This window comes from Muscardinus avellanarius (genome assembly GCF_963383645.1).
Source record: "Muscardinus avellanarius genome assembly, chromosome: 5".
NCBI lineage: Eukaryota > Metazoa > Chordata > Mammalia > Rodentia > Gliridae > Muscardinus > Muscardinus avellanarius.
Window position 1 is genome coordinate 115251487 of NC_137790.1, and position 12804 is coordinate 115264290.

At 35.2% G+C, this 12804-nt stretch overlaps 1 protein-coding gene across 3 annotated transcripts in view; it reads left to right on the forward strand.

The window, feature by feature from the left end:
- Window positions 1-12804, forward strand: part of RNF13 (ring finger protein 13) — a gene marked incomplete at both ends in the record, with an annotated part of 61690 nt that overhangs the window by 13485 nt on the left and 35401 nt on the right. For 2 of the 3 annotated variants that reach the window (XM_080696825.1, XM_080696826.1), the window contains one exon: window positions 9016-9103. In XM_080696825.1, the coding sequence (XP_080552951.1) occupies window positions 9016-9103 (88 nt within the window). Of the gene's footprint in view, window positions 1-9015; window positions 9114-12804 lie in introns of those variants that run through there. The other variant, XM_080696827.1, reaches the window with a different exon arrangement.

A 12804-nucleotide genomic window follows, 5' to 3' on the forward strand; every position in this document is an offset into this window, starting at 1 on the left:
TAAATATTTAGACAGTTTTAGAGTTGCTCATTTTAAATGATGTAGTTTACTACAAAGTTTTTTTTTTAATTTAATTTGAGAGGCTGAGACAGGAAGATTGCAGTTCACAGACAGCCTCAGCTACTTAGGCCCTTTGCAACTCAGACCCTGTTTCAAAATAAAGAATAAAAAATAGGCCTGGGGGTGGAGCTCGGAGATAGAATGCCCCTGGGTTCCATCCCCAGTACTAGGGGGGGGGGGGAATTTAAGCTAATGGCAAGCATTAGAAGTAGATATATACAAAGGTTCATTAGATTTTCTTAATGTCACCAGGAAAAAAATTTATTATAATTAACTTTATGAAATGACCTAATTTTATTATCTTTAGTAATCAGGTGCCGGGCACAATATTAAACAGGACTGGAAACACCACATTCAAAGACCTATGACATGACAGTGCTGATTTTGTGGGGTATGTTGCATAATAGGATTGCAGCAATACGTGGAGAGGCATCAGTCTCTTTTTTGATTGCAGACAACCTACAGAACATTAAGAACTGTCTATATGAGTAGGTGTCAAACTTTTTAGACTGCACCGCACACTCAGAATTTTATTTTTATGCATGCTCTAGTATATATACAACACGCAGATCTATAATAAAGGTTTTTACCTATACTATCTATAATACATTGGTATACGAAATTTATTTAAGAAATAAATTTCATTTGGGTTCACTGACTTTACTGCATAGTAATGGGTCAAGACTTACATTTTGAAAATACTTATTTAGGCCAGCCTTTTCTTAATAGCAGTGAAAGCTGGCCTGAATGCTAAAGTATTCTTTTGCCCAAATAGCTGTAAATTCAAATATTGCTTTTTGTTTATAGTTTTAATATTAAATGGTACCTCCTACTATTTAACAGTTGCTTACCTGTATACCACAGATTAACTTTCAGAATCTCATGCCCTGAGACTGAGTTGGCTGGGCACTCAGATTGACTTCAAAATCATGCCATTAGCCTATAATCCCAGTACTTGGGAGGCTGAGATAGGAGGATCTTGGGTTCAAGACCTGCCTCAGGAACTTAATGAGACCCTATTTCAACATAGAAATAAAAAGGGCTGGAGTTGTAGCCCAGAAGTAGAATGCCCCTGGGTTCGATCCCCAGTACCCCCCCCAAAGCCATTGGAACATAAGATTATACTTTTTAAACTTCCAAACATTTTGGCTTCTGTTTTATGGTTTTCTTGAAATAAACAAATACAGGTTTTTATACAACACAGATTTTGCCAGCCTCACCAGAAATATTTTTAATGAAATAAACAAACTTATCTCTAAGTAAACATGTACAGTGGTAATATGCCACTTATCAAAAGGTCAGCCGTCTCAGACCATAACTTCAAATAAGAAAAGGGAACATGGCTTTGTATCTTCATAATAAATGTCACAAAGCTTCAGCATTAAAACCATGTACTTCCAACAGTTTTTCTTGGGATTTTTAGGCACTTAATTTCTTTAATGAGAATAATTCTTATTAGGTTTAGTTCTGTTTTCTACTTCAGAAGAAACACATAGGGCGAAAGGAGGCTGTGATGACTCTTAGTTGTCCATTGTATAGTAGATTCACAGAGAAAGAGGAAGTAACATTTGATACTTAGGAGAAAAGGCAGCTACCGTCTGTTAAAGTATGCTCAGAATGACCCCTGAGTAACTGGAAAAGGTCAAATCCTATCTGGTGCCCTTTACTTGAGAAAGCTGGGAAAATGCAATATGTCTAAGGAATATTTTTATCTACAATGACTAAAGTAAAACTTTTTCTGTGTTTTTTAGGAGGAACTAAACAACAGATATGTAAAAAAAATGTTTTTGTGGTTTATATCTTTCTGGATAGGGCTAGATAAACGGTTATCTGAGTTATAATTTAATTTTTTTCTTTGTGGGCCTGGGAATGGAACCCAGGGACATTCGACCATTCGACCTCTGAGCTTTACCCCCTGCCCTATTTTTTCTTTTTCCTTTTTTTTTTTTTTTGGTGGTACTAGGGATAGAACCCGGGGGCTTTCTACCTCCGGGCTATACTCCCAGACCTATTTTCTATTTATTTGAAGACAGGGTTTCACTAAATTGTTGAGAGCCTAAGTAGCTGAGGCTGGCTTCGAACCTGTGCAATCCTCCTATCTCAGCCTCCCAAGTGCGGGGATTACAAACTGTGCCACCATGCCTGGCTAGTTTTAATTTCATTTGAACAACTTTACATATGTGAGAGATACTCTCTTTTCCCGGTTAAAAAAACCTTTCACCCTTGAAATATAGTGGTGTTACCATTAAAATTAGAAGTGACTATATATAAAGTGACAACTATTCTTATCAAACATATTTGCCCACTGTGTGAAGCCCATTGCTCTCAGAATCACTAGGTGTCTGCTGGAGATGCGTGTATAGTGTTGATAGAATCACCTGTCTGTGTTTCTTTCTGAAATCTCCTGCTTTTGAGCTTTTCACTGTTCAGACATTGGAATTATGCTGAGATCAGCCAGTCTCGGAAATTCAAGAGTTAAATATTTTTTTCTCATGTGGAAGCTAGAGAGAAAATAAGAAACAAAAGAGGCTTTAAATAATTGAGAAGAGTGACCATAGAATAGTGGAGGGGGGTAGGAGGAGGGAGGTGGGAAGGGGAAAAGAAAGAGCTGATGAAACAGTTCAGATTATGTTGTGCTTATGCACGAAATGATCACTACCAGGTGGTCGTAGTGGTGCACACCTGTGATCCCAGGACTTGGGAGGCTAAGACAGGGAAACACACCAAGACCTGTGTGCATGTTTGTTTTTATAACTTTGAACCTCATTATGATGTATAATTATAATGCACTAGTAGAAGTATAAAAAATAATTCTCCATGCAAGAGAATAACAGCACTGTAACTCAGATGAAAGTCTTAGAACTTAAAATTCAGACTTGTATTTCAATAACAATTCTCTACTATATCTTATTTATTATTTATCATTTATTATGAGCATCTGGATTACTAGCTGATACAATAATTGGGTTCTTTTCAAGGTTCTTTTCCATCAAGAAAAGTCACCGCTGTTGCATTTTTACCATTACGGCAGGTGTGTAGCCTAGATATGTACACAGATCTGTGTATTTGTAGTGACTCTTCCCAGAATAGCAATGAAAAATGCTTAATTCACTTTGTGTATAGATCTTAAGGGGGATTGAATACTATAGGGGAAGGTAAACATGTGAATTGGCTATGTTTTACTAAGTTTGTTTTAAATAAGGAGAAACCATAGATGAACAAATAAAGTGACCTAACTGGGGATGGGGGAGGGACATTCCCTAATGTACATGATGTACATTCATAAACATATCAAAGTCGATCACTAGGCTAAATATGAGAAAGGGAAGGGAAGGGAATGGGATAAAAATTGGAAAAGGGCTAAATGAGTGATATATGCATATAGACCTCTATCATCTTGTACCCCATTAAGTGCACCAATAAAAATAAAATATTTAATAATAAAAATATTTTAAAATAACAGGTCTAGCTTTATTTTAAGTGTGTATTTAATGAATAAATGAATGAGTTTGTTTAAAAAAATCTGCATTTTTGTCTTATGTCCTGACCTGCTGTCGTCTACCTTCTTAGGAAACCTTGCTACCACTCACATTTAGTGTGCTGAAAACAAGTTCCTGCTATTTCCATATCAAACCAATGCCTATTTCTCAGCTTTTCCACTTTGGGTCAAAGGCATCCCTCAGGGCCCCTAGGTTCAACAGCTGGTTATGAAGAAGGATAAAAGATAGAATTCTTTCACATGGTGGCAGTTATTCTGCCTTTGTATAACAGTTTTAATCTTCGGTCTCTTTTCTTCAGTTAAATCTAGCTGCTTCTAGATTGTTCTAGAACATTGCTTTAGCCATGTCCACCCTTATTTAATCCAGCTGTCTACTGTGAACTCCTGACAAGAGAAAACTCCAAGTATACTTTTTTGAATGGCCTTTAAGGTACTGTATAATCTGTCACTTTTTTCCTTGTCATTCCTAGCCTCTGACCCTCCATCATCAATAATAAAAAAAAAGTAAGAGAAATGACAGGTGTCATAAGTAACACTTTTGTGTGTGTGTGCCAGGCACGATATGAGTACTGTTTTAAGTGCTTTATGTATATCAATTAATCCTACAGCAAACCTTTAAATTTGGCATATTATTCTATTATATGAATTTTATAAAAGTTACTTGCCTAAATTATACAGCTTGTATATGACAAACGCATGATTTGAGTCCAGGTCGTCTAGTTCAAGAGTCTATACTTTTAACTACTCTGCTGTGTTACTTTTCAATAGCACTTTTCAAGTCAGGGCTTTGTTTCATTTTGTTTTGAATATATTTTTTAATTTGACATTTGTCTTACATCATTTTCTTCTTTGTATATGAAAAATTTTCCTCAATTCTTTCCACCTTTAACCAAAGTTTTCTCTCTGTGTTAAGGTGTAATTCAGGTCCCATAAGACCTGTTATAGGTATTTTACCCACAGCTTTTCTCCTCTAAGTTTCTATAACCTCTTCCTCAGTGTTTTAACACCTTTCTTGATATGTGCTATTTAATATATAGCTTAATTTTGCCCACAAGATTATAAGATTAAGGTTATTTGAGCCTTGCATTTCTCAATTTAATTTCCCTTTCTAGACATCTGTAAAGTATTAAGTAAAACTGGTAGTCCTGGGCTTCATCTTGTTCCACTGGGAAACCTTGTTGTGTTAGCTTTCTGTTACTATAACAAATATCTGAAATAATCATCTTATAAAGAGACAAAGGTTATTTTTACATAGTTTCAGAGACTTCGGTTTATGGTTTCTTGGCCTAGTTGCTTTTGGGCCTATGGTGAGGAAGTAGATTGTGGTGGAGCTGGGAGTGAAGCAAGCTGCCCAGCTCATGGTAAAGCATGAGAGAGGAAGAGGAAGAGTCCAGTGTCTCAAAGCACCTTTCAGGGGCCCACCCTGCAGTGGCCTAAAAGATTTCTCCTTAGACCCCACCTCTTAGAAGGTTTTGCTGCTTTCTAAATCGCCAGGCTCAAGACCAGGCCTTTAACTACGGACCTTGGGGGGGCACTCCAGACCCTGGCTATAGCACCTGTGTATTTCTGTCTAAGCAGATAAAGTAGTGTTCAAATCTCAGCTCTTCTTCGTGTGACATTGCGGCACTTTCATTTACCTGTCTTTGTTTCTAAAATATGGAAAAGAATGTCTGCGTTGCAGAGTTGTGTTGGATATTGGAAATAATAAACACAAGTCTCTGGCAAACAGATGGTTTCTTTTATTTATGTAGTTTTTGTTCTGGAACCTTATTGTATATGTTCTACCAATAATCCCCTAACTCCTTGTGCTTATGTGTCTTCTAAAAAGATCTCTATTCATGATCATTTAGACAGCAGTCGCTTCTTCTTATAAGGTATGTTTTATTAGTGTCAGTTATTATCAATTTGTACCATCTAGAAATAAGAGGAACATTTGTGTCATTTCCAGGGTTTCTTTTAGAACCTGTCTTATTGAGGATGCTGCCATTAGTAGTCTGTCATCTTCTGACACATGGGCTATTTATAATAACAAGCCAACAGTCTTTTATTTCTTTACAACTCTTGGTTAGGTGCCACCTGGTCTTCATAATTCAGTTGCATCTAATTTGTTGATTATATGTAAAATATTCGGCACATTTACTACAATTTGAACTAATAGCTCTGATCAGTCTCCTTAAAAAGGCAGATTGGCAATACAATTCAGAAGGCTTTTTAATGCAGTTTTCAATTCTGATGGCTGTTTTGGATTTAGGTTTTTGTTCACTATGCATGCTTTTTATTCATGAATCTGAGTTCTTTACTTCCATCTGACACCATGTGTTTGAGGTTGCATTTTATGAATGCGAATCTTTGCACATGATTACTAAATGATTTAGATTTTATTTCTGCCTCATGTGTTCTTAAAAATACCAGCTGCTGCTTAGTTGAAAATGTAATTTGATTTGACTGACACATGAGTTTTATAGTTCCTAAACATGAATATATTTTCCTTGTTTGTATTCATAAGCTTGTTGGTCCATATGTTAATGTGTTTCATGATTTAATTTTATTTCTTGATTTTAAAAATCAATAAAAACAACAACAAAAACCTTGGGGGAACCATACTTGTTAAATTTTTGAAAACATGCTTCTGTTTTTTTGTAGATCAAACAGCTTACAGAATTCCTTCCCATTGTGTTATTTTCCTAAGCATCAGTAAAACTAATAGTAAGCCCTACTAACTGTGCTTTTGTTTAAATAAAAGCTAACTGAAGTCTTTATTACAATGGTAATGTCATGAATAAATAATAAGGTGATATGTGTAATAAATAAAAAATAAAGGTTAAAAAACTACAATATCCTTCTTGAGCTCTCCCCCCTTCCTTTTAGAAAGCAGCTGTGTCTAGGTGGAAGAGGCTAGGGGACTGGCATTTTATCAATTTTAGTTGGATAATAAAGTCCAACCAAAATAAAACATGTATTCATGTAAAAAGAAGGTAAATATATGTTCTTGATTACTGACCTTTCCTTACATGACTATAAAACATTTTTTGTAACAGTGTGTTGTCTGGTTGATTTCTTGCCGCTATTACTAGCATTAGAGTTTTTAATATTAGAGTTAGTGAACTAATTATTTTAATTAGTTTAAAAAAACTCTGCTCAATTTTATTTCTTATATTTATATTATAATTTTAGCTATTAAACAAATATTCATTTAACTTATTTAAGTGTTATTTCTATGATGAGTTCTTCCTCTGTATAAGCTGTTTTTTTAAATTATTTTTTTAAATTTTTGGTGGTACTGGGGTTCCTGGAAGCCGTTCTACCTCCGGGCTACACTCCCAGACCTATTTTTATATTTTTTATTTGGAAACAGGGTCTCCTAAGCCAGTGCGCGTGGCTGGCTTCGAACCTGCGCAATCCTCCTGTCTCTGCCTCCCAAGCGTGGGGATTACAAGCGTGCGCCACCACGCCCAGCTCTGCATAAGCTGTTTAAGTGCCATGGAGATTGTAGGGATGAAGAAAACATTAATTTCTTGAAACTTTCTATCTGTTGTGGATGTACTTTTTTTTTTTTTTTAGTCATTGGTAAAATTACTCTGATTTATTTATGCTCTTGTCTCCGAAATTGAACTTTTATTGGTGAGGTGGTTTTTTAGAGAAGCCACCTTGCCTGGCCGGGGTGAGTATAAGGGATTCTTTCTCTTACCAAGTTTTCAGATCCAGGGTCTCTGAGTAATTACACATCTCTTTTACTCTCAGGAACTCGAGTCTGGGTTTTCCCTGACTCTTTAGAACTCTATTTAGGTTTTATTTTTTTATTTTTTATTTTTATTTATTTTTTTGGTGGTACTGGGGTTCCTGGAAGCCGTTCTACCTCTGGGCTACACTCCCAGACCTATTTTTACATTTTTCTATTTGGAAACAGGGTCTCCTAAGCCAGCGCATGCGCCTGGCTTCGAACCTGCACGATCCTCCTGTCTCTGCCTCCCAAGCGCAGGGATTACAAGCGTGCGCCACCACGCCCGGCTAGGTTTTATTTTTAATAAATTACAGCAGAGTTTTGAGCCATTATAATGCTTACAACTAAAGCAGAACTAATATTAGATAAGAAAATTCAAAAGTTAATTAGCCTGTTTTTTAAAGCATAAGTATAAAGAAAATACTTTGAGAGACATATCACACTAATCAGTGATTATAAAGTGTTACATTTGAAGAGCTCATATTAAGTATTCAAAACTATACACATTAGTATGTTTAGGGTTTTTAGTTTATATATTACCATATATATCTTGAAACATGTAAATATTCTAAAGTATTTCATATATTCATATATATATATATATATATATATATATATATATATATATATATATTTGTGTGTGTATTTATTTAACCAATGTGGAAACCATGATCAATTCTTAACTTTCACCAGTGGTCTAAAGATCATCCAATAAATAGAGTCTGGGTTTATGTTTATTTAAAACATTTTTTTTCAAAGCCAGGTATAATAGAATTTTTGGACACTTTTCAAATTTTTCATGTAAGAAAATTCTTCCATATATCCAGTTATATCCTTTTTATTTTTTTTCTGGTACTGGGGATGGAACCCAGGGGCATTCTACCTCCAAGCTACATCCCCAGCCCTATTTTTTATTCTTTATTTTGAAACAGGGTCTCACTGAGTTGCACAGGGCCTCGCTAAGTAGCTGAGGCTGGCTGCGAATCATGATCCTCTGGTCTCAGCCTCCCGAATGCTGGGATTACAAGCGTGCGCCACCATGCCTGGCTTTACAGTTATATTCTTATGGTGCAAAGGCTACTATTTTGGAGGCTAGATTTAGGAAAGACTGAATAGCTATGTAGAAGAGTTAGCAATGACAGGCTAGAGATATTTCTAAATTTTCTAAGTTTTCAAAAGGAATTTTAAAGGACATGGTCAGTGTTCAAACTAATATAAGAAATTGCTTTTACTCAATAATTTTTATGTGTTAAGCTTTTTTACAGTATTATTTTTAGTATTATTTTTGAGAAAAATATTGCCATCATTCCTCTTTTAAAGTTTAAGGAATTGAAAATTTAAAAAGAAAGTAATTTGCCTGAGTTTATTCCACCTGCTAGTAGCAGAGATGGGATTGGAGTGCATAAGGTGTGAAGACCCCCAGTCCGAACGCAGAAGTCTGGTTTAGCAATAGCCAGGTCTATTGCTCTGGGTCCTTTTAACATTTGAGCTTGTGTCCCTGTTCTTTATTTGCTTCTGGGTTCACATAGCGCCATGAGTGAAATCACGACGACATCAAGGGAGTGCTTGATATTTCGTTGTAAACCTCCACTATAATTCAAGAACACCTGAGATTTACTCGTGTATATGTGCATAGTCTAGTTCTATGTAATTACTACAGACTTGCTGACATTCGTTGAAGTTGAAGGGTACTATGACATACTTTCTTATAACAAGAGTGTGTTCTGATTTTCAGGTTTTAAATGCACAGAGAGCAGGGTACAAAGCAGCCATAGTTCACAATGTTGACTCTGATGACCTCATTAGCATGGGATCCAACGACAGTAAGTACAGGTATCACTTTTCTTCTCTCCTGTTTGACAGATCATTTGAAACTAAAAATTACAGGATTTTCTTTCTTTCATTTCTCTTTTTTTTTATGGTACTGGGGTTCCTGGAAGCCCTTCTACCTCCGGGCTACACTCCCAGACCTATTTTTACATTTTTATTTGGAAACAGGGTCTCCTAAGCCAGCACGCGTGGCTGGCTTCGAACCTGCGCGATCCTCCTGTCTCTGCCTCCCAAGCGCGGGGATTACAAGTGTGCGCCACCATGCCCGGCTTCATTTCTCTTTAAATGCAAGATTTCTTCTCTATTCTTAATTGTGAGCCACCCCCCCCAATAATTTTATTTACAATAGCGATGAAATAGACTTGTTTTTTGAACAGTTAAGAAAATTTTTAGGCTATGTATTTTACTTAGAGATATTTTGTTAGAAATCAAAAGAAGAGCAAAGCTTTAAATATAGGTTAAATTTACTGAGTTAAGAATGCCATAGAAAAAATCTGTAAATTATTTATAGATCAATAACATTAAATTTTAGAATATACAGATATACTAAGTAGCTACTATTCCTGTTAGAATTTCAAGCCACATAACTTGTGCTTTCTTATATCATTTGGTTATCAGTCCTTAACATTACATTGATAAGTTCATAGTTTTAATTTGAAATGAGAGTGCCTTTCCTTAGTCTCTGGTAAATATTAGCTTATAGGAGAACTAAATCAATTCTAGTAATAACTGGATTTATTCAGGCTGTGTTTTAAGCTTCACATAATGTAGTTTTAATAATTTAGGACATTCAAATTTTACCAAAACTTTAAAAATTGCTACTAAGATGCTTACTGGCAGCATTAATAATTAGAAGATCTTTTAGTTGTTTATTTAGTATATAACTATCACTTACTGTTGAATTCCATTAATTTCTATATGCAAGGTAGAGCTTGGAGCAAGAGTGGATGGACATAAAGCTGTGGACTATTACTGCTCTGGACTATATTTAGGACTCTAAGTTAATTACATCCCAGTGGCAGATATTTTATATTCCTTGACCAAAACATCATCTTTTTTGTAGCTGAAGATAGCATTGTTGTTTGCCCTTCTTAACCCTAATATGATGAGGCAAAATTATAATACATTTAAAATTTAAAGTTTCTTAGTTAATATCTTTATATTTTTAATTCTTGGTTCGATATTCTAGCTAATTTAATCTTTATGGTTGTAGAGCCCATGAAGTACCCCTGGTGGATTCTAGTACTTCAGGAACAGTTTGACAACCACTGCCTGGAAATTATATATAAGAATTACTAGATGAAGGGAGTTTACTCATCAAATAAATGAATATTGTTGGTACTTCAGAATTTTTCCAAATTAAATTTATTTTAATAGATACATGGAAGCATAAAAATTATACATATTATTGTAGTAACATAATGTTTTGATGACTATACACATTGTATATTGTTTAAATGAGATTAAACACATTTATCTCTTCAAACATTTATCATTTCTTTATGGTAAGACTTTTGAAATCTTGTCTTTTAGCTTTTTGAAATGTTATCTATAGTCACCATATTGTGTAAAAGTATCAGAGCTTCTTGCTTCTAATTATTTTGGAGTTAATCAAACTTTTCCGACCCCACACTGTTCCTGCCCTCTGGTAACTACTATTCTACTCTCAACTTCTTTAAGATCAATTTATTTAGAATCCACATATGGTTCTTATCTTTCTGTGTCTGACTTACTCTGCTTAATGATTTCTAGTTCTCTTTCATTTTTAATGGCCAAATAGTATTTCATTGTATATATGTACCACATATTCTTTATCCATTCATCAGTTGATGGACACTTAGGTTGTTTCCATTTCTTGACTATTACAGATAGTGCTACATTGAACATGGGAGTACAGATGTCTCTTTGACATACTGATTTCATTTTATTTGGATATATACCCAGTAATGGGCCTACTGGATAACATGATAGTTCTCTCTCTAGTTTTTAGAGGACCCTCCTCACTGCTTTCCATATGGCTGTACTAGTTTCCATTCTCACCAACAGTGTGCAAGGGTTCCCTTTTCTCTATATCCGTCACAGCACTTGTTATCTTTAGCCTTTTTGACATTAACTCTTTTTACTGGAATGAGGTGACATCTCATTTTTATTTCTGTTTCCTTACTAACTAGTGATGTTGAGCATTTTTTCATGCACCTGTTGGCCATATTGTATGTTTTGAACAATGTGTATTTAAATCTATCGTCCATCAGATCGTTTTCGTTGTTGAATTTCCAGAGTTCCTTATATATTCTAGATATCAACCCCTTTGTCAGACATATAGTTTGCAAATATTTTCTCTCATTCTGTAGATTATCTTTGTATTACATTGCTGCCTTTACCATACAAAAAATGCGGTGGATTTGACATTTATTTTCCTTTTCCGCCTTTAAACACTTAAGTCTCTGTTGATACCTCCGAGGGCAGTAACTTTTATGACCTGTGTTTATTACTAGAAAATGGAAAACACATATACTCTGACCTGAATTCTAAGTCAAGTTTCACCAGTTAGCTGTATAACTTAAAGCAAGTTACTTATTACTCTTTATGTATTTTGTTGAATGGCTGAACCCAGTGCTAAGTAAGCTCTCAGGACCTAGGGTTAAATACAGTTTCAGTTGAATGGACTGATTATTATTTGTAAAATGTGTACTTTTATGACAGATTTTTAAGAAAAATTTTGCAAGATGGAATTGTCAGTTCCTTTTAGCACCCATATTGTCTTTATAACAATTAAGCCCTTTTGTGATAAGCATGTCAGTTCCAAAGGAGAATGTACTAAATATTAAAAGTAGAGCATATCTATATAATCCTTCTGTTGCCATGGAAATGTTCTAAGTTGTTATATATCAAAAACTGCTCAGAATTTTCCTTCTTGATTTTTTTGCTTGGGTTATTTTCTGTGATCTTTTGGTCCCTGTAGTTTGTGCGTGTGTTTAAGCATCTCAAACATGAAATGTCGTGAGGATCTTTAGCATTTTCATCTTTGCTGTTACTTGGTAGAGGAAAGTAAAACGTGGATTTATTAAAAAGTATCTAAGTCTATCCCTCTATTCATAACTTAGTTCCTACCTACAGGGAATATTAGTGTTTTCCCAAGCTAAAATTATAACATCTGGACACAAAAGAGTATTTTAAATAAAAGCCCTTTTCTGCCAGTGCTTCACATAAGAAAAATGCTGATTTTTATTTCAGCTAGGATACAGAATGGCTTAACTCAGTAAGCTCGTAACATTGTTCATCCTCAAGTGGCAGCAGAATATGGTGTCAAAAAAGTCAGCTCTAGAACCAGAACACGTGGATTTCCCCCAGGTTAGTTAATATACAGGCTAACCTGTGCCCTTGGGAGAGTTACTTTACTTTTCTAAGACCATTATTTTCATCTCTAAAAGTGCAAATCATTTTAATTTTTATTTGACCAGACAATATTGTAAAGATCATACAAGAGAAGGTACATGAGAATACCCAGGCATGGTGAGAGGGAAGGAGCCTAGACAAGGAGCCTGAGCCTCAAGTGTGGGTCCAGGCTGCAGATTCCCAACTGTATGAGGGCAAGTTCTCAGGATCTCTGGGCCGATTTCCTCTCCTTTTTATCTTGTTTCTTCTTTCCACAAATATTTTTTGATACCTTCTTTGTATTAAGCTCTGCTTTAGG